The 21,794-nt window shown below is 44.7% G+C and overlaps 1 protein-coding gene and 1 long non-coding RNA gene across 2 annotated transcripts in view; one reads left to right on the top strand and one right to left on the bottom strand.

Moving 5' to 3' along the window:
- The window catches only part of LOC308606257, a 1,608,653-nt gene extending 1,607,303 nt beyond the window's left edge, over positions 1-1,350 (bottom strand). Inside the window, exon 1 of the long non-coding RNA XR_014013787.1 lies at positions 855-1,350. This is a non-coding gene — a long non-coding RNA (uncharacterized lncRNA). The remainder of the gene's footprint in view (positions 1-854) is intronic.
- Positions 152-19,704, top strand: GOT2 (glutamic-oxaloacetic transaminase 2). The gene is made up of 10 exons (XM_081216885.1): positions 152-365; positions 6,578-6,734; positions 9,385-9,513; positions 11,561-11,620; positions 12,159-12,320; positions 12,692-12,796; positions 13,929-14,079; positions 14,557-14,722; positions 17,729-17,879; positions 18,457-19,704. The coding sequence occupies exons 1-10, from the start codon at positions 277-279 to the stop codon at positions 18,577-18,579; spliced, it is 1,293 nt and encodes a 430-aa protein (XP_081073011.1). The 5' UTR covers positions 152-276; the 3' UTR covers positions 18,580-19,704.
- The last annotated feature ends 2,090 nt before the right edge of the window (positions 19,705-21,794 follow it).

Below are 21,794 nucleotides of genomic sequence, written 5' to 3' on the forward strand. Positions count from 1 at the left end.
GCAATAAACTGTGTGGTCACTGTTTTCCGGGACCACTTGGCCCCGGCGGTGCAGACACCCCTGCGGCGGGACCCAAGGCCTCACGGAAGCCAAGCCGCTCCGCTCCGGCCGCCAGGGTGCGCTGTGACGCGGCTCGGGGCCTGGCGGGAGGCCGCTCTAGCTTCGCCCGGGGAAGTCGCTGTCCTTACCTTCAGCAGGACCCCGTGCCTCTGTGTCCGTGCCCGCTGGCATCTCGGCTCCGTCCTCCAGCTACCCACTGCCCTCTCGCCGCCCACCATGGCCCTGCTGCACTCCGGCCGCGTCCTGTCCGGAGTCGCCGCCGCCTTCCACCCAGGCCTCGCTGCCGCGGCTTCTGCCAGAGCCAGGTAAGCGGGGGAAAAAGGAGCCAGGGCGACGGGCCTGCGAGCTGCCGGCGCCTCAGAACATCTAACCCGGCTTCAAAGCACACGCGTGCACCCGCACACACCAACTTTCTCTGCTACCCCCTCGGCCTCACAGGGGACTTAGGATTGAGCGTCCGAGCCTCACAATGACCCTTCGGGTCCTACCTCCCACCCCTCCCATGCCCCTAGGACTGTCGGAGAGCCTGCCAACGCGTTCCCCTGGGTTAGGAAGTGTGGCCCTCTACGGCACCCGGACTCCCATTAAAGGTGGAGAGGTCACGACACGCAGATTCGGCGCAGTGCGGGTGGGGGTAAGGGGAGAGCCCCCGGACTGTGGCGCCGAGCCGGCCTCGCGCGGATTGGCTGCGGCGCCGGGAATGCCTCGCGCCAGTTGGCTGCGGCGCCGGGCGGGGCTGGGGGATGGGGGGCGTGAGCCCTTTACCCCCTGCTCTGGCGGGTGGCGGGGCTCACCTGTTGGGGTCTCCCTGGGCCGTGGCAGGGCTGGAGGGCCGGCGGCTGGCTGCCGTTTGTGTGCCAGGGGAAGAAAGCTCAAGGGAGGAAGGTTCTCAGGGCCCTGGCTTTCGGGCTCGGCGTTCCTCCCTGCATCCTGTGACCTTGGCGCGCGGCATTCTCCCGCCTGTGTCGCCTCCTGAGTCACCGGTGATCCCCTCCCCCTGGCCCTTTGGCCCTTGGATGTAAGAGTCGGGGTGTAGTGACTTTTTTCCCCCCGTTTTATCCCTTAGGAGGTCTGGCTGTAGGGAAGTTGCCTTCCCCTCCCTCTTGCTCTGCTTTTCGTTTAGTGAGTATTTCCTAATCGCAGCCAGGCACTGGACCAGATGCTCGTGCTAGTTGCAGCGGTGAACAAGCCTGAGGGACCGGTGTCACTCAAAAAATTCCAAATATGTAATTTCAAACTGTGTGATGTGTTGCAGAGAAAAGGTTACAGAGCATTAAACGGGTTAGTAATCCCTTCCTAGTGGAGAGAACGAAGCCAGGCTATTTAACTCACACAAGAAGCCGATTTGGGAGAGTGCTCTTAATGACTGCCTAATCAGGAACCGAATCTCCAAACCACCCCAATCATACCTTAACTCCTAAGAGCAAAGCCTTGTCTCATACCTGCCTTGGCCTTTCGTTTGAATGTATGCACGGTGTCTTTAAGCCGGCAGAACAGTTTGTCCTAACCAAAGCCCCACACTCTTGGCGGTACAGTTTTGTCCAGGCTTTCACACTTTCTTCTTTACCTAATTTGGTTCCTTCTTGGCCCACTGTCAAGGTGTGATTTTTTTTTTTTTTTTTTTTTTTTTTTTTTTGCGGTACACGGGCCTCTCACTGCTGTGGCCTCTCCTGTTGCGGGGCACAGGCTCCGGACGCGCAGGCTCAGCGGCCATGTCTCACGGGCCCAGCCACTCCGCGGCATGTGGGATCCTCCCGGACCAGGGCACTAACCCGTGTCCCCTGCATCGGCAGGCGGACTCTCAACCACTGCGCCACCAGGGAAGCCCCAAGGTGTGCTCTTTAAGGCAGCCTACCTGGACCAGAATTAGGGAGGGGTTATCATTTATGCAGCAGATTTGGAGAACAGAAAATAGTGCCTAAAATTATGGGCAAGTGAAAGTCTGTTTCACCATTGTAGTAATCTTAAAATAATCTCTTGTTTTATGGATTTGGTTGAGTGGCCTACAGCTCTGCTTACAAAGTGCTTGGTGAAATCCCTATGGGTGTTACCTTTTAGTCTCTCTTTCACTGTGACATCCTAACTTGTTTTTCTTTTGTGTCTTTTCCACATTAGAATGTGAATTCCATGAGAGCAGAGACTATCTACTTTGTTCACTGTTATAATATTTCAGGACTTAGAACATTGGCTGGCATGTTTTTCAAATTGAATATTTTAATTTTAAACCTTGATTTTTAAATATATGCAATGGAAACAAATATGACATTGTAGCATTGTACCTTAGTTCAAAGTCTAAACATAGGGAAACCAGAGTGGTTCAAAATGTGTACCAAAAAAGTCTTAAAATATTTGAGCCCCTGCAGTTGAGGAGGTGCTGTTCAGGTTTAACAATGATGCATGATTCGGTGGTAGAACCAGATGCCATATCTAACTATGACTGTTAACTGTTCAGACAACAAGGAAGTTAAGAATCTCCACTCCTGCCACGGTGGATGTGATCTTTACCTAAAGCCAAATGGTAAAATTGGAAAACATTTAAACAACTAATTGCAGGGGTTTTTTTGTTTTTATTTTTTTAAAAAACAGCTCATTCTAATACAATGAAACCTTGGCAGTTGGTATTCTGAAGGACTGAGGATTTATCCTATGACATACTTAATTTTCATACTTGGGTCATTTAAATGGAACTCTCTAAGTTCAAGTGTTCCTATAGCTGCATTTTTTATACAGAAGGAACTAACCTTTAACCTTTTCTTCCTGACCTGTGCTGTAAAAGCATAGTAACGTGAAATCAGACATAGTCACAGGGCAGTGAAGAAAGGAAAATATGCTAATGTATTTTTATTATAAATACCTATTCTTAATTATTTAATTCTGATTATTTAATTTGTAGTTAAATAACTGAAGGAGTATCATGAGACCCTTTAGAAAGGCAGTGTGCAGTAGTGGTACAATAACCAGTAAGTAGATCGTAATTGTAGTATTGTCTTTGCCGTTTTTTAGCTCTATGATCGTGAGCAAGTTAATTAACTTCTCTTCTTCTTATTTTTTTTTTTAATTTAATTTTTTTTTTTTTTTGCGGTACGTGGGCCTCTCACTGTTGTGGCCTCTCCCGTTGCGGAGCACAGGCTCCGGACATGCAGGCTCAGCAGCCATGGCTCACGGGCCCAGCCGCTCCGCGGCACGTGGGATCCTCCCGGACCAGGGCACGAACCCGCGTCCCCTGCATCAGCAGGCGGACTCTCAACCACTGTGCCACCAGGGAAGCCCTCTCTTCTTATTTTAAAATAAGAATGTGAGGGAAAACATTCTAAAAACTATAAAGTACTAGGTAGACTCCCAGAAAAATTGCAAGGTATTTGAGCTGGAAATGCTTATCTGAATACTTTGTACCTAACATCTTTTGGTTGGCTGGTCAATATTGCTCAATGGCTGAAGCTTTGCGCTTTTGTCCAAAGTACATAGATAGGAATGCTTTGTAGGCCACAAGTTATCAGTATCAGTTTTGTCCCTGGAACACTCTTGGTTTCCTCTAGTACTATCCCTTGAAATCATTAGAGTTCTTACAATGTGGGCGTGATCTTTAGCCTTAGAAGGAATGGAATAATAAAGGGCATAGAGGACTGAAACATCAGTATTGATATAGGACTGACTAATCAAATTAAGTATTCCTGCTTCTTTATTTAGATTGTTTCAGATTTAATGTTTTGAAATTTTTTTAGAATCCTTCTTAAAAGATACCACTCTCAATCAGTTCTCTGCCAGAAGACTTAAGGCTATGATTTCTGAGAGAATTTCTCTACTAGATAAACTTTTTTTTTTTTTTTTTTTTTTTTTTTCTTTTTTTTTTTTTTTTTGTGGTATGCGGGCCTCTCACTGTTGTGGCCTCTCCCGTTGCGGAGCACAGGCTCCGGACGCGCAGGCCCAGCGGCCATGGCTCACGGGCCCAGCCGCTCCGCGGCATATGGGATCCTCCCAGACCGGGGCACGAACCCGTATCCCCTGCATCGGCAGGCGGACTCTCAACCACTGCGCCACCAGGGAGGCCCTAGATAAACTTTTTAAAGAACTTGACAAATAAGTGTTTTTCACACCCTTTAATAAGAATGGTGCCTTCTCTTTGTGGTTTAGGAGCAGCGGCTCTGTCATTGTTGATGGAAGGCCCTGGAAACAGAACCATCTTTTTAAAATTGAAAATTGTTTATTAAAAGTTCTCTGTATGTCATTGGGCATTCAAGGTGTTCCTTGCACTCATCAGTTAGTGACAGTGATATAGGTGGGCAGGTGGCTACATGTTTTCAGGGTCTGAATCATGGGTAGGACATAACGAAAGCTTTCGTCAGGCCCAGTTCAGAAGTTGCTTCGAGGTAGTATCTGTTTCTTACTATTGCTTAGATACTGGGACAACCAAGCAGCCTAGAACACTGAAAGAAGAATGAGAAGGATTTTGAGTCTTGGCAGTAGTGCTAGTGAGGAGGAAGAATGATAACATCTCTGAGACTCCAGAGAAAACTAAATAGCTTTTCAATTGAAAAGCAGGAGAGACCTGCATTTGGTCATAAAGTTATACCTTATGCTCCTTGAATTTTTTACATACATGCCTCACCAGTCTCCATACTAGGGGCAAGGTGGTTATAAATAAAACTGTAGTAGTAATAATTTAGTAACAGTGATACCAGCTAACATCAAGCACTGTGTATCAGGCTCTGTTTTTGAGTGTTTTATATTTAATAGCTCCTTTCATCCTTGTAACAACCCTGCGAGATAGGTACTGTTGTGCCCCCATTTTACAGGTAAGAAAAATTGAGACTTAGAGAAGTTAATTGATTCGCCTGTGCTCACACAGCTGGTAGGTGGCTGAGCATTTGAATCCATGCAGTTTGCCCTACTGACATTGCACAGGGCAAGCTATTAAAAGAAGTAAAAGCCTGGGACATCTGAAAATGGAATAATCCACCCTTTGTTAAGAGAGAATTAGCTGTACATACCAATTACAGCTACTGAGACTGAGACAATTTTCAACTTGTCAGGAGAGCTTAAAGTTATTTTTTAATTCTCATTTTTTGTACATTTTTAAAGTATTTATTTATTTTTTTAATTTGTCTGTGCCGGGTCTTAGTTGCGGCACGCGGGATCTTTGTTGCTGCGCGCTCATTGCTGCACGCGGGATCTTTAGTTGTGGCATGTGAACTCTTAGTTGCAGCATGTGGGATCTAGTTCCCTGACCAGGGATCAAACCCAGGCCCCCTGCGTTGCAGGTGTGAAGTCGTAGCCACTGGACCTCCGGGGAAGTCCCTATTTTTTATACATTTTTTAAAGGTTACTTTCCATTTACAGTTATTACAAAATATTGGCTGTATTCCCCGTGTTGTGCAATACATGCTTGAGCCTATCTCACACCCAATAGTTTGTACCCGCCACTCCCCACCCCTATATCACCCCTCCCCCATCCCCACTGGTAACCACTGGTTTGTTCCCCGTATCTGTGGGTCTGCTTCTTTATTCATTAGCTTGTTGTATTTTTTAGATTCCACATATAAGTAATATAATATATTTGTCTTTCTCTCTCTGACTTAATTTCACTTAGCATAATGCCCTCCAAGTCTATCTGTATTGCTGCAAATGGCAAGATTTCGTTTAAAGGATATTTTTTAATGTAAAATCATGACTCATACAAATATAAAATAATGAATATTGTTAAGCATTTTAACTCAATAAGTAATGAGGAAATCAGTAAGATGTTACAACCAGTTCTAAATACCTGGCAATTCTCTGTCATCCTCTCCACCTCAACTGCCCCCATCCTGCTTCAGGCCTTCATCTTTCTCTCTCTCGCTGGGTGCTGAACCAGATTTTTCAGTGATCCTTCTGCGTTTCCCGTCCCTCCTGCATTCAGTACCCCACCTTGTGACCAGATGAGCTCTAAAAATGCAAGTCTCCTCGTGTCACTGTTCTTACCTGATCACCATCCCCCCTCCAAAAAAAACCTTAAATGATTCTGTATATTTTCACTACATCCAAAGTAGATCCCAGGAACTTGTATTTTAATAAGCTTTCCAAATGATGCCCTTAACAAGTTTGGGAACAGGATAAAACGCAATCCCTTTGGTTGGGTGTCACAGAACACCCTTACATTGGTCCTTGCTTACTTCTCTAGTCTCATCTTTTACCACTCACAGCTTCTCGCTGCCAAATTACTTGAAATATCCTTTGCCTGGGAATCCAGGTCAGGTTTGGACTGCTTTGAAAGTGTACACATGCACCCTGTCCTCCCCAGGATGATTCAGGTGCCCCCGCCTTTTGCTTCTCACAGCATTTGCATTAATATTATTGGCCTCCACTCTTCTGCAAGGTGCTTTGAAGTCTTATGCATTGTTGGATTATTGGTGTCTATTGCTATATCATGTGCATGGTAGACATGCAAACATTTGTTGAAATGGATTTTTGGCAGATCCAAGACGTCTTTGGCCATGGAAATGTAGTTACTGTGGCTGATGTCTTATATTTCCCATTTCAGCTCCTGGTGGGCTCATGTGGAGATGGGGCCCCCAGATCCCATCCTGGGAGTCACAGAAGCCTATAAGAGAGACACCAACAGCAAAAAGATGAATCTGGGAGTTGGTGCCTACCGGGATGATACTGGAAAGCCTTACGTGCTCCCCAGTGTCCGGAAGGTAAGCTTGCCAGACATATGTTTGATGGGGATGAATAACTGAAGGGCCCTCCTGAAGAGAGACAGAAAGACTCCTGGACTGGGAGTCAGGAGACCTGGGTTCTAGTTCTGATACTGCTTGAATCACATAGGTTGTTTGGGCTGTAGTCTCCTTGGCTATAAAAGTGAGAGGTTGGAACTATATGGTCTTTTCCAAGATTGAACTTCTATGATTATCTGTAAAACAGGTAGAGTGTCATGTTTAATCCTGAGGATGCACAAAAGGACCAAGCATTGGGCTTCCCTGTGGCGCAGTGGTTGGGAGTCCGCCTGCCGATGCAGGGGACACAGGTTTGTGCCCCGGTTCGGGAGGATCCCACATGCTGCAGAGCGGCTGGGCCCATGAGCCATGGCCACTGAGCCTGCGCGTCCGGAGCCTGTGCTCCGCAACGGGAGAGGCCATAACAGTGAGAGGCCCGCGTACCGCAAAAAAATAAATAAATAAATAAATAAATAAAAATTTTAAAAAAGGACCAAGTATTTAAACATTGTCTCTTGGCGATAGGAATAGCCCTTTGTGGATGAGGGTTACCATTGTTATTTTCCATTTCTCTCATTTTGATTGCCTTAATAAAACCCTCCTACCCAGGCGTGTTCTGTCCTTTCTTCCTATTGAACTATAGAATAATTTTCTTTATTTTGTTGGGGTTTTTTTTTTTTTTGTGGTATGCAGGCTTCTCACTGTTGCAGCTTCTCCCGTTGCGGAGCACAGGCTCTGGATGCACAGGCTCAGCGGCCATGGCTCACGGGCCCAGCCGCTCCGCGGCATGTGGGATCCACCCGAACTGGGGCATGAACCCGTGTCCCCTGCATCAGCAGGCGGACTCTCAACCACTGCACCACCAGGGAAGCCCCTGTCGTATTTTTATTAGTAGTCTTTCTATTGGTTATCACAACTCTAAATAATGTAACTAATTTCCTTGGAACAGTTTTTTGTTTTGTTTTGGCTGCGTTGGGTCTTCATTTCTTTGTGCATGGACTTTTCTCTAGTTGCAGCGAGCAGGGGCTACTCTTTGTTGCGGTGCATGAGCTTCTTATTGCGGTGGCTTCTCTTGTTGCGGAGCTCGGGCTCTAGGGTACATGGGCTCAGCAGCTGTGGCTCGCGGGCTCTAGAGCACAGGCTCATTAGTTGTGGTGCACGGGCTTAGTTGCATATCCCGCAGCATGTGGGATCTTCCTGGACCAGGGCTCGAATCCATGTCCCCTGCACTGGCAGGCGGATTCTTAACCACTGCGCCACCAGGGAAGTCCCAGAGCAATTTTTTAAAAGAAAGTATGTGTTTCCTTTCCATCTGCACCTCCTCTGATGAAATACGTGCTGCTTTGTCGCTTCCAAACATGGGGTAGTGACGTGTTGTTCCTACATACAGCAGAACTAGGCATCCTGAGCGGAAGTTACGGAAGCATACTTTGGGGTGGGAATAAAGAACCCTGTGATCATCTGAGCTGCAGTAGGCTGGCTCAGGCCCTCATGAGCCACTGCAGTAACAGAGCATGGGCTGAATGAACCACTGAAAGAAGAAATTTCTGAGTGTATGGGAGTGTGGATTAGCTGTCCTCTCTCTAATTCTCTGAGTAGAAAAAAGGACTCAAGGAGCGGTTGTGATGAGAAGACTCACAAAAACTGCTGGCTACTGGGTCTCAGGTCATGCAGGGATTGCTTTTGTTCTCAGTAAATCACTTTAAAGTATTCAGCATGTGTTAGCTATTGATACAAGCTGAAACACCACCACACACTTTCGTACATTACCTCTTAACTCTTCACCTCAGTCATATGAGGTGTAGAAACAGCTGTTCCCCCATTCAACAGGTGAGCAAACTGAGGTTCAGGGAGGTTAATAAATCACCCAGGGTCACACAGCTAGTAAGGGACAGCCAGGCCCCTGACTCCAAAGCATGAAGATATGTGACTATTACTATTAACCTTTTGAAGTTCTTAGACTGGTATATACCTTGAAATACTTCTTTATGTATTTGTTTTGGTTTAATCATCTTACATCTATTTTAAGTGTTGCTCTTAAACCTTGTCTTGTGCATCCCAAGAATGCCATTTTTTTTAAACCAAGAGACAGCATATACCTACCCATTCACATAAAACCTAACTTAATGGGCTTCCCTGGTGGAACAGTGGTTGAGAATCTGCCTGCCAGTGCAGGGGACACAGTTTCGAGCCCTGGTCCGGGAAGATCCCACATGCCACGGAGCGACTAAGCCCGTGCGCCACAACTACTGAGCCTGTGCTCTAGAGCCTGTGAGCAATAACTACTGAGCCCGTGTGCCACAACTACTGAGCCTGCGCTCCCTGCTCTCCGCAACTAGAGAAAGCCCGCGCACAGCACTGAAGACCCAATGCAGCCAAAAATAAATAAATAAAATAAATAAAATTTTTTTAAAAACCTAACTTCTAAAAATAAAGTAAAATATGATAAAAAATTTAATATTCCTGTTCTGTAATATAAGATATATTCTACTTACCCTTCTTCTTGAACAATATCTCCAAATTGTTTTAAAACGCTTTACTTCCAAAATTTAACTTCTAAAACATTAGATATTATTCATGGTAATTCCAGGTAAGGAGAGGAAACTAAATGGATGCATTTTCTCTTGTCTAGGCAGAGGCCCAGATTGCTGCAAGAAATTTGGACAAAGAATACCTGCCCATTGGGGGACTGGCTGAATTTTGTAAGGCATCTGCAGAACTAGCCCTGGGTGAGAACAGCGAAGTGTTGAAAAGTGGCCGGGTAAGGAGAACAGACTCTGGCATCATATGGGTCTCTTTTTAAATTTAACAGTTTAAACAAATATGAAATAATTTAAATAAGAAAAGATACACCACTTTGTGTGTGATGATTGTTTTGAGGTCGCCGCACAATGACTAATTTCTCTTCTTTAGGTAGTAAATTGCCACTAGTTCAATAAAAGATTTCATATAATACCAATTCCAAAAATGTAGTAGTAATCCTAAAAATGTTGTAGTGATTTGACTTAAGATTTGACAGTTTTTGCCGTTAGTCTCTGTGTGTGTGCTTATGTTCATTTTACACTGAATGGCTTTGAGGAATGCCAACCTATGCCGAGTTTTAAGGCCTATAATTAGCCCTCACCCTCATGTCCCAAGCTGCCAGCTTAGGTAGAGGAAACAGGCAGAAAACAAGCCACAGGGTGACTGTTGGGGCCAGGACAAGCCTGGCATCCTCTGCCACCCCTTCACAGCCAGCTTGGATGTTGAAAGAGCAGACGATGCTCCCTCCATGCTGTCTCCCTCCTCTCAGAGGGCAGAGAGCATCACTGCAGCCAAGAGGTGAAGCACAAGTGGTTCCTAGGTGTCTCCTCCCTCCAGCTCCCTGGGGGCCCTCTTACTGTGGAAGAAAGAGGTCCCTAAAGGTCACTGAACATAAGCTTTTTACAAACAGATTCTTGTATGCACCCACAGAGTAAACACAGGCCCAGCACTTGTAGTAGAAGACTCACATCATGCAGGTGGGATGCAGCCAGCCAGCCTGACATGTGGTCTCATGTGCATTATAGTTTCCTTGCTTTTGAAACAAATGTTTTTTAATAGATACATTTGTGTGTTTAAATATTTATTTTTCTGGGTAAGTCTGGGGGAAAACACACAAAACAAAGCTAAGCTAACACATCTCCCCTCCCCATTCCCAAGGCCAGAATAAATAGTTTATTCACAATACTGGTCTAAGAACATTAGTTCATTAAGTGGGAGAGAAGCATACAACCTCGACCCCAGGGTAATGTAGTAATGATCCTAAGTCATGGACAAAATATGGTTTGATTGCTATCCATATAATCAACCACCTGTTAACCTCTCATTAAAACGTCTATATTTTTCTGTAATTTTTGCTTAGTCTGTGTATCATCTAGCGAATTGTAACCTAAGTGTAAGACTGGCCTATCTTAAAATCACATCAGTTTCTCTGTTATAAATTGCTATGCCTTTCTGATCCTTATTATCAGATTTACAGTTAGGTTTTTATTTCTAACATGCCAAAGTTTGCACAGGCAAACTTTGTTTACTAAAGAGTTTGTTAGTAGGGTTCCCCCCCATTTAATTCACTGCCTCCCAGTCCAGAAAGTAGATTGATGTTTTGTAGAGCCTCGTACTTCTATGGTGCCTAAAAAACAAACAAACAAACAAAAAACCCTACTATAGTTTCTTACTCCTCCCCTAAAGTTGACCAATTTGAAGATTTACCTCAGGCCATCTCCCTGTTACCCAAAAAGTATTTTCAGATTATGAAAACTCATAGAATATTACTCATGTAATAATGTTATTCTAATATACTTGTTGACTTTTTAAGATGACTTGCTTTTTGATGTTCAGAGAGTCATTCAATTTCATATAAGTCTAGAATAATATTTCAATGTAGTGACTGTTCATCGAGTCTTTTTTTCTCTGTATAAATCACTCCTTTTTCATATCTCGTGGGGGCCTGTGTTCTGAAAGTTTCTCATATAACACAGTATGATACTAACAACTTTCAGGGCAGGCCATAAGGAATTAGCTTCCACATCAGCACAGGTGTTAGAAACTGCAGAGCCAGCTCTTTTGAGAACCTGTAAGGAGAGTTGCTCTCTCTTAGAAAATGGAATGAAACAGTAGTACTGTTCTCTTGTTTCTAAATATTCATTTGGAAGGGTGTCTTCATCTTCTGAAGAAAGAAAGGTACTGACCATACGGTGCCTCCCTGTGGGCTTGAGCTCAGGTTTGTTAAATCGTGGTCCCGTAGAGAGAGTGCTGCACCTCACTGACCGGGGGTGTCTCTCCTTCAGTATATCACCGTGCAGACCATTTCTGGAACCGGGGCCTTAAGGATTGGAGCCAATTTTCTGGTGAGTCTGGAAACTCCTTCAGTAAGATGGTCTGTAAGCTGGGGATGATGGGGTTCCCTATTGCATATGTGTTTGACTTCTGACTCAGAAGTAGATTTCCTCTTTCCACAAAGCTGGAAGATTTCTGGTTCTCTGATAAATGGAGTTGGGAGGAGAGGGGGGATTGGAAGTACTTAGAAGAAATTATAAGGAAGAGATAATTATAATAATAAGTACAATTTATTGAGCACCTACTGTAACTAGGAGCTTTTATATCTTAACTTGTTTAATCTTTCTGAGGGAGATTTAGTTAATGCCATTTTACAGAGGAAGAAAATGAGGCCCAGACAGGTCCTTGGCTACATAGCCAGTGTAATTGTTGCAGCCTGATTCCAAGCCAGGCAGTCTCGCTGCTGAGTCATCACTGTCTCTCAATCGTAGAGAGAAGCTGACTTTCAGTAGAGAAAAATGTCTCCTCAGTTAAATATATCAACTTTTTTGTTGTTGTTTTTGCCTCTCCTTTCTTCATTTTCCCATTCCCTTTCATTCCATCTTTTAGCAAAGATTTTTTAAGTTCAGCCGAGATGTCTTTCTGCCCAAACCATCCTGGGGAAATCATACGCCCATCTTCAGGGACGCTGGCATGCAGCTACATAGTTATCGGTACTACGACCCCAAGACGTGTGGCTTTGACTTCACAGGCGCTATTGAGGATATTTCAGTAAGTGTGGCTTTCAGGGCAGGAGGGGGAAGGAACAAGGAATAAACCTCCCTGTGGAGATTTGATGTCTCCCACTTAGGTCTCAATATCCAATTTAAAACACTGGGATGAGGGACTTCCCTGGTGGTCCAGTGGTTAAGACTCCGTGCCTCCACTGCATGGGACACGGGTTCAATCCCTGGTCGGGGAACTATGATCCTGCATGCCGCACGGAGCAGCCAAAAAAAAATAAAAATAAAAACCAGGATGAGCTAATTCCCAGACCTCACGCTATTTTTGTTACTTATCAAATAATGGTGACCCTATGGCATTTCAGGTAAATGATCTCCTTTAAAGCTGCAAAGTAATCTCTTGGTTGTTGTTCTCTTTAGAAAATACCAGCACAGAGTGTTATTCTCCTGCATGCCTGTGCTCACAACCCCACGGGAGTGGACCCTCGTCCTGAACAGTGGAAGGAGATGGCTGCAGTGGTAAAGGTGAGGCAGGTGAACTGACTGGTGACTGTTCTGTGTTTAGTAACTAGCCTTGGATGCTTCACTTGGCGAAGTCTTAACAGTGAGAATTAACCTCAAGGCTGCATGAAATTTCCATGCATTGTGTAGTTGCCAGGAGTTGCCAGGAAAGAACTCTTGTTTGCATAATTAGCAGTTCTTGATGCTAATTGTAATTGATGATACATGAGCAGTTTGAAAATAATTTTTGCTCCTCAGCCAAGATGTATAGAATTCTGATAAAACTTCTCGCTGGCTAGTCTGCAGTTGGTATCCCCTGGCCCCAGGATATGTGCTGTTGGTGCCTGCACTTGCCCTGGTCAGTGGCTACTTGTTCATCCTTTTATCCTCTTTTTCACATCCCCTCCTGTCTTTTCCACTCTCCTTGGCATTGCTGTTAATTATTCACAGTGATTCTTATTCTTCTGTGAGAGAAGGCACTAGTCAAAATTCCCAAGGAGGAAGATATTCCTGTTGGCTTGTGTCCCCATTCTCATTCCTTTCGGTTTCCCTTTCTTTATGTTCTGTCAAACCTAAGCTGCGAACAGAGTGGGACAGAGAAACAGCATTCAGAGAGCACTTTCAAAATGAGATGGTCATAGTGAGGCTGTCCCCTGAGCCCTGGGAATAAGATGGCCTGCCAGAGTCTCATTACCCCCAGGAAAGGCTGAGGCTCGTCCTGTGTTGGCTGGACCAAAATACCCAGACCACTGTGGGCCTTAGAAGAGCTTCCTGTTTGGACTTCCCTGGTGGTCCACTGGTTAAGAATCCATGCTTCCAATGCAGGGGGCATGGGTTCGATCCCTGGTCAGAGAACTAAGATCACACATGCCATGCTTCCTGTTTGACCAGACAGCATTCTGTCCAGGTTGGATTAAGATTATCTTTTCTTAATGTCTTCTTGAAGGCCCATATCCACCAAAGTATTGAATAAAAAAATATATATGTTGATATCTTAACTCTAGGAAAATTAAACATCTCCAAACGGCCACCTGGGGAGAAAACTGTTGACTTTGTCTGAGTGAAGCAGGCATGGTCCCAATAAGCACAGGTAACCATCTGGAGCATCTTGAGAAGAACTGCCTAAAGCTTTGGTCATCTTTTCTTTCCTTTCCAGAAAAACAATCTTTTTGCATTCTTTGACATGGCCTACCAAGGGTTTGCCAGTGGCGATGGTAACAAGGATGCTTGGGCTGTGCGCCATTTCATTGAACAGGGCATTAATGTCTGTCTCTGCCAGTCCTATGCCAAGAACATGGGCTTGTACGGTAAGCTAAAGGACCTAGGGTGCTATGTGTTCTGTTGAGACTGAAGAAGTGGTGGGAGAGGGTGCCACAAAGGTGTAGAGTCTTGGAAGGGGTGGGTTGTGCATGTGCGTGTGTTGTCCGTGTCCCTCTTACCCAGAGAGGAAAGACGGGTAAAGTGGATTTTACTGCTCTAAGCCGTATCTTATTCAGTGTCCCTGAATTCCTCCAGCAAAGAAACCTATCACGGCTTCTCTAAACAAAAAGTGACTGCTCTGTGAGCCAGGAAGATAGATACAATGAAGAGAGACCTGTGACCACTCTCTAGTACTCCAACTTTCTGTTGTAGATTCACCATGCTAGTTGTTGAAAACTTACTTATAACAAAGCGTTTTTCTGTGCTTCTGATGGAAACAGATAATACACAGCAAATGGAATCATGACTGCCTTTAGTGTTTTAGATAGGAGAACCAGAATACAAGATCCATTTTTTCTTTTCAGGTGAGCGTGTGGGAGCCTTCACTGTGGTCTGCAAAGATGCTGATGAAGCCAAGAGGGTAGAATCACAGTTGAAGATCCTGATCCGTCCCATGTATTCCAACCCTCCTGTCAATGGTGCCCGGATTGCCTCCACCATTCTGACCAGCCCGGATTTGCGGAAACAGTGGTAAAGGCACTTTGCCGTTCCCCAGCCGTCTGCCCTTCCCAGCACTGATCCTTCAGAGCTCCTTTATGCTTGGCTTATAGGGACATGCAGTGTCACTCAGCTTCCATATGTGGAAGGGGAGGAAGGAGAGAGGAGTGTACATTTTGTCAGCACTTTCGAACAAATAAGTCGGTTGTTCCCTGTAAGAGAAAACATTGGTCTAGATTAGGGGTTGGCACCCTATGTTCTGCAGGTCAAATCTAGGCTGCCCCCATTTCTTGATGAATTGTGTGTGGATGCTTTCATGTCACAACTGCAGAGTTCAATAGTTGTGACAGAGTCTGCAGCTCACAAAACCTAACATGTTTACGATTTAGCCCTTGAGAGAAAGCTTGCCAACCCCTGCTATATATAATTCGGAGTCATGGAAGGTGTGATTTGTTACATAAGAGTTTATCCTGTGTGGCTGATTAACCAAGGACATAGATCCCTAAGCAGCTAATTGGATAGAAAAGCTAAGTCTGTGAGAAACTTCTTCTGCAGCTCACCTGGTCATCATGGAACAACTGTTTTTTCTACCTTAGATTAATCCTCTGAACACTGAAGTAAATAGAGTCTGGTTCAGGATATTTCTTTTCAGTACAACAGATCTATGCAAGGCTTACCAAAAAATCAACTACTTTTTAAATTAGATCTGTTATAAAATTAATGTGGGAGTACATTTCAGAAAGTTTGGGCAAGACACTATAACCCAGATTTTTTTTCTTTGCCTGTTATTATTCATAGTTGTAACATGAATAGTATGTCCATGTATCATATGTATGTGTAAATATGTTATATATGTGTGTGTAGGGTTGGTTTTGTTTTTGTCACTAAGAATTATTCTAAGCTTTTTTTCTTAATATTTTTAAGTGGTTTTTAAAAATATTTCCATGGTCCTTAATGGTTATCAAGATGTTTATTTATTTATTTATTTATTTAGAAGATGTTGTGGGTAGGAGTTTATTAATTGATTTATTTATTTTTGCTGTGTTGGGTCTTTGTTTCTGTGCAAGGGCTTTCTCGAGTTGCGGCGAGCGGGGGCCACTCTTCATCGCGGTGCGCGGGCCTCTCACTATCGCAGCCTCTCTTGTTGCGGAGCACAAGCTCCAGATGCGCAGGCTCAGTAGTTGTGGCTCACGGGCCCAGTTGCTCCGCGGCATGTGGGATCTTCCCAGACCAGAGCTTGAACCCGTGTCCCCTGCATTGGCAGGCAGACTCTCAACCACTGAGCCACCAGGGAAGCCCAAGATGTTTATTTTTTTAATGTGTGCATTTCAATATTCATTTGAAGTCTGTAGTGTACAGAGATGACAGAGATACTGTGCTAGGTGACTAAGATATCTCTTCCCTTGGGGAGTTTATAATCTAGTGAGAGAGATACACGTATATAGCATTGCTACAAGACAGATGGAATAAATGCTGAGTAAAGGAAGAACTATTGATTAGTGGGGAATGAGGGAGGAAGTGATGCAGACAGCAGCATTTGAGCTCTGCCTTGAAGAGAGAAGGCAGAGGCAAGGAAAGGAAAGGAAGGAAGGGGAAAGATGTGCGTGAGGATCAGCACAGGCACGTGATGTGCATCGTGCAGGGTGTGCTTCAAACCAAGTGGGTTTTGTAGCAGAAACACTGAGTGTAAGGAGGGTGGAGAAGGCAGCAAAGCTGGGAAGGTGGGAGCAGGTCGTGAAGCACCTTGATATTGTGAGAAGTCAGAACTTCATTCTGTGGACAACAAGGAGCATGGGGGTGGGGGTGGGGCAGTGGTTGCTAAGGTGGCCCTGGATCTAGCCATGGTCAGGTACTCAGTGCCTTTAGGACCCAGGCCTCAAAGTGAATGAAGCTGGATGGATAGGACTACAAGAAATTTAAAATCAAATGCCATCCTTAGTGGGGCTAGGGGCTCCAGCCGGTAATCACAAGGCTGGTGCAGTGTTGCCAGCTTCTTGTTTTTCAAGAGAGGCTACAAATCCACGTCTTTATGTGCATGTACCAAATCTAAGAATGTTTAACTGGGTCAAATAAGACATGACGAAGACTCTGATTTGGCCTTTCATTGGCAGTATGTAACCTCTGTTCTACCTCTGCATGACATCATGGTGGACAGATGGTTTGAAAAGTGAACACATAAGAACAATGAGATAAATTATTTACAGTCATCTAGTTAGTGAGAGCCAACAAGAATTTCCCATAGTTCCATAGGAACAGAATGAAAGGGTAGATTCTGAGGAAGGGGAAGACTGTGTCCTGAATCCAGCGAGCATGCACAGTCAGAGGACTGCCTTCTGTGCTCCCCCAGATAGAATTCACCCTCTCTTCTCAGGGCTCTCTTAACACAGCACAATTCTATCGATTTTTAACTTATCCCACCTTGTTCCATAGTCAGTTGTTTGCAGGTTTGCTCCCAGCCACAATGGTAAGCTTTTAAAGGGAGGGGCTGGGTCTCAGTCCTCCCTTTCTCCTCAGCACCTAGCGCATGGCTGGGCACATGGTAGGTTCACAGCACACTGTCTTTAATTGTGAAGGCAGGAATGTTTCTTCCATCCATGTTAAAGAATAAGGTCATATTTTACTGTTTAATTTGCAGCTTTTGCCCCTTGAGTAAGGGATGGAGAGCCTTAGTCCTATGTTTTAGAGTGATTTAGTCATTCATTTTTCTTTTTTTTTTAATTGAAAATCTAATTGGCTTTATTAAATAATGCATGAATTGGGCAGTATCCATCTAGTAAATAGAAAGGCACTCTGCATTCATTTTTCTTAATAACTCAATTATGTCAACTATTTTAGTTGCCTGATCAAAATGGTGTTCTGATATAAAGCAGGATGCTGTAAAATAGCTTTCTTCCGAGACCAGTGACAACACAGGACTCGGTCAAAAACGGAGAATTGAGGCACGCGAGAGCAGTACTCAAGGGAAGTAAAAATGCTGGGAACTGGCTTATCTGTCAGCGCTTGGCCAGAATTGAACTCCATCTTGGGGGTTTTTTCCAGGTTACAAGAAGTAAAGGGCATGGCTGACCGCATCATTAGCATGCGGACTCAGCTGGTCTCCAACCTCAAGAAGGAGGGCTCCTCCCACAACTGGCAGCACATCGTTGACCAGATTGGCATGTTTTGTTTCACAGGTCTAAAGCCTGAACAGGTGAGTGGACTCCGATTTCTCCGCAGCAGACCAATTGATCAGTCCTTGCAAACCAAAATTCCTCAGGTCACCTACCCATTCAGGATTACTCTAAAAACAGTCATTTTGAAGCTTCATCCATAGGTAAAAGAAATATGAAGCTTTCATTTCGTTTTATTCTTTGTTGGTCGTTTACCTGTCTGTATCCTCTATGAGGTTGCAAACTTCTGAAAAACAGAGCTTGTTTTGATCATTTTTATAAACACTGCTGTTTCTCAGAAAGATTCCAGAACAAGCAGGAGCCTGAATATTGATAGGAAGAGTAGCTGTTCCATAGCTGGATTCTGGATCAATTTTTCTACAAAGGCTGAATATAAGATTTTTTTTACCTGGTCACACTTCAGAATTCAACATCCTACTTTAAAATAGCTTTTTATTCTTTCATTCTAAGCTAGCATGCCAAATTCTGGGAATAGGGTTTAAGTGAGAAAACAGACCTTCTTTTATTTACCTGTTCTAACTGTTGGCTAATTGTGCCATTCCAGGGCCGGGGAGACCCCCCTGACCAGGAAGTGCCCACACACTCTTCTCTCTGCAGGTGGAGCGGCTGACCAAGGAGTTCTCCATCTACATGACAAAGGATGGCCGTATCTCTGTGGCAGGGGTCACCTCGGGCAACGTGAGCTACCTTGCTCATGCCATTCACCAGGTCACCAAGTAACTCCCCTGGTCAGAGGGAACAGAGACAACCTTCCTGTCTTCAGCCTCTGCTATTGTGAGATTCACATGGAGGAAGAGGGAGAGTGGATGGTGGTGAGCGGATCATTTTTTTCAACCACAGTACTTTAAAACTCGGCGATTGAATGTGTTTCTCAGAAAAGAATGTGCAGTGAAATAGGGCGGAGGCACCTGTGGCTGGTGTTGGGAACTTTGTGGCTGTAAACCAAACTCTCACTCATCCTTTTATCTCCAGTTTTTCCAACAGAGTTTACATGTACAAGAAAGATATAAGCCCCAAAAATACCTGTCAATGACACCATTGCAATATTTCAGAAGCTTTAACAGAAGCACCTTTTGGTGTTGTGGGTTCCTCTGTAAAACCAGCGTGAAAATAGCACCTATTAGAGGCTTTGTGAAAAGACCTAGTTCTAACATTAACAGTCAGCCTCATGTTTGTCCTCCCATGATTGAGCAACCTTATCAACAAACCGTATGACAGAAATCATGTTTTACAGCGAGTCTGCTACCGCTGCAGCAAAGAAAATAAAAGATGTAATTTCCCGTCTTATTTAAGAAAAAAAGAAAGAAGGCTCTCCTTTTGAGTACTTGCAGGCATTTTAGTGTTCCTCTTCTCCTTACTCACTGCTGTTCTTTTCCTTAGGCACAAAGATCTATAACTAGCCTAGATTTTCATCCTGTTCTACTCCTTGATTGACCATCAGTCCCATCCCATAGGATTTACTTATTTGAAGAATGAAGAACATTATTTACTGCTCATTCCATACCCTCGCTTTTCTTGGCAAAGAATAGCGGACAGTAGGTAACTGCACTTTATTTCAGCATCCCCTTCAATGATATCTCCTGTAGGGATGTTGCCTCTGCCCAGTTGGACCTCGTAGCTTTGTTCAGTATGGTTGTGCAGTCAGTTACTTCATATCATGAGTCAGGCAATGCAGGGTAGAATCGGGAAAGAGGATATTCTGGTCTTTGATTTTAACTTTTGTGTGCTGCCAGCTGGGCTCAGGCTTCACCCTTTGGAAGGATAACCACCATTTGCTCTAATCATGTAGACTTATTGCAGCCTGGTCTCTCTGTTACAATAAAGTTACTGTAGACCCAACCGCCATTTACCATGTTATCTTTTTTCTTTAATGGGATGAAAGGGTAGGAGTGGGTATATATCCCTGGAATCTGGAATTGTGTCCAGATGACCATAAGCCAAGAGATGTTTTAGCTGTTTCGAATGTAAACCAAAGCCACATCTTTGTCATGTCATTCCTCATGTCCAGTCCAACAACGCTGAAAATGCTGGTACAATCCTTTGGACCTTGGTAGACAAGTAAATGGAGTGCCTCAAAGGATCCTGTGGATAGAGGCAGTGATGAGGAGATGGGGAGGGGAGGTGGCAACTTCGGGTGTCGAGAGGAGTCAAGTAGGTAATATAAACAAACAGTGCATGTAAAGTAAAAAAGCGACGTGGGGCTTCCCTGGTGGCGCAGTGGTTGAGAGTCCGCCTGCCGATGCAGGGGACACGGGTTCGTGCCCCGGTCTGGGAAGATCCCACATGCCGCGGAGCAGCTGGGCCCGTGAGCCATGGCCACTGAGCCTGCGCGTCCGGAGCCTGTGCTCTGCAACGGGAGATGCCACAACACTGAGAGGCCCGTGTACCACAAAAAAAAAAAAAAAAAAAAAAAAAAAAAAAAAAAAGCGACGTGAACTGGGTGTGAGATGATTGTCAGTGACCAGCCCGCATCCTCAGAGATGAGGCATAGTAGGGGAGTAAGTGACAGGCACTGTGAAAATGAAAGCCCAGGGTTGCAGGTCTTAAATTTTTCAAATAAAATGGAAATCTTGATTTTTTTTTTTTTTTTTTTTTTTTTTGCGGTACATGGGCCTCTCACTGTTGTGGCCTCTCCCGTTGCGGAGCACAGGCTCCGGACGCACAGCCTCAGTGGCCATGGCTCACGGGCCCAGCCGCTCTGCGGCATGGGGGATCTTCCCGGACCGGGGCACAAACTCGTGTCCCCTGCATTGGCAGGTGGACTCTCAACCACTGCGCCACCAGGGAAGCCCCGAAATCCTGATTTTTATGGGAGGTCTATTGACGCTTAAAAGCTGGCAACTGATTCTTTTTTTTTTTTTTTTAATGATTTGCAAGCAAGATGCAAACAGTAGATCGCCAGTGTGCAGCCTCTACTATAAAGTCATATGCTCTGTCAGCAGACATCCCAAGGTTATTCTGTCACCTTCTGCTTAATGCCAGGAGCCATTCAGGATAGGACAGCTACTGGGCAGACAGGCAGTGGAGCAGGAGTCAGGCCCAGAGCCCAACCACAGCGTTCTGATTATTGTTGGGAGGGGAAAGCGGGCTCAACTTGTTCGTTCCCCCTTGCTTCTCCTCGCTCTCTGAGAGACACAGTACCTGATGGGCTCACTCCTGCTCCTTGGCTCTCTCTGTTCCTATTGCTAATGGATACACCAAGGTGGTAAAAGGTCAACTGAATGGACTGATTCACCGGATGTCTTTGGGAAACTATCTAAAATGGGGAAACGGTAAACATATTAGTCAGCTGCTCTGTAAAGGAGATGACTGGCTAGCTTAGAAGAAACTGCTTTAAGTCTCCCTGTCTGGAGCCAAAATGATTCAAAGTTGGCTGCCAAGACCTCAGCTGGAAAAGGAACTTGACCACCCGACTGACCTTGTTATTTTTAAACACATGTATTTCCAGCTCATCCTGGACCAAGTCCTATATTCCTCACTGAAAAGTCATGTAGGGTGTGAACCTAATGTTTTTCTCACAGTTCAGTCTGTTGGCCATCAACCCTTTCCTCATTTCCTACTAGGGTCTAAGATGTTCTTCCACTTGATGGAGGAGGTAGCTTGCCTGCCCAGAAAGAGTAGTCATGCCTTGTTTTACCATCATTTGAGGTAGGATAGTTCCCAAATCTGGATTTTTTTTTTATTATTATTAGTTCCCTGGCCTTACCTCTAGGCACTCTGACTCAATATGTCTCAGGTAAGGCTTGCAAATCTGTTTTTTTAAATGAGAAAAACAAAACTTTCTAGGTGGTGCAGATACAGCTGATGCATGGGCCAGCCATTGGGTGCTATTAGAACAACTGCCTTAGGCTTACATCTAAACAGCCAAAGTCCAGCTCACTCAACCAACTTGAAAATTCTGTTTGAAATTTTTTCCTTACTTGTAGGCTGTGGAA

Source organism: Mesoplodon bidens, assembly GCF_964165515.1.
Source record: "Mesoplodon bidens genome assembly, chromosome: 18".
NCBI lineage: Eukaryota > Metazoa > Chordata > Mammalia > Artiodactyla > Ziphiidae > Mesoplodon > Mesoplodon bidens.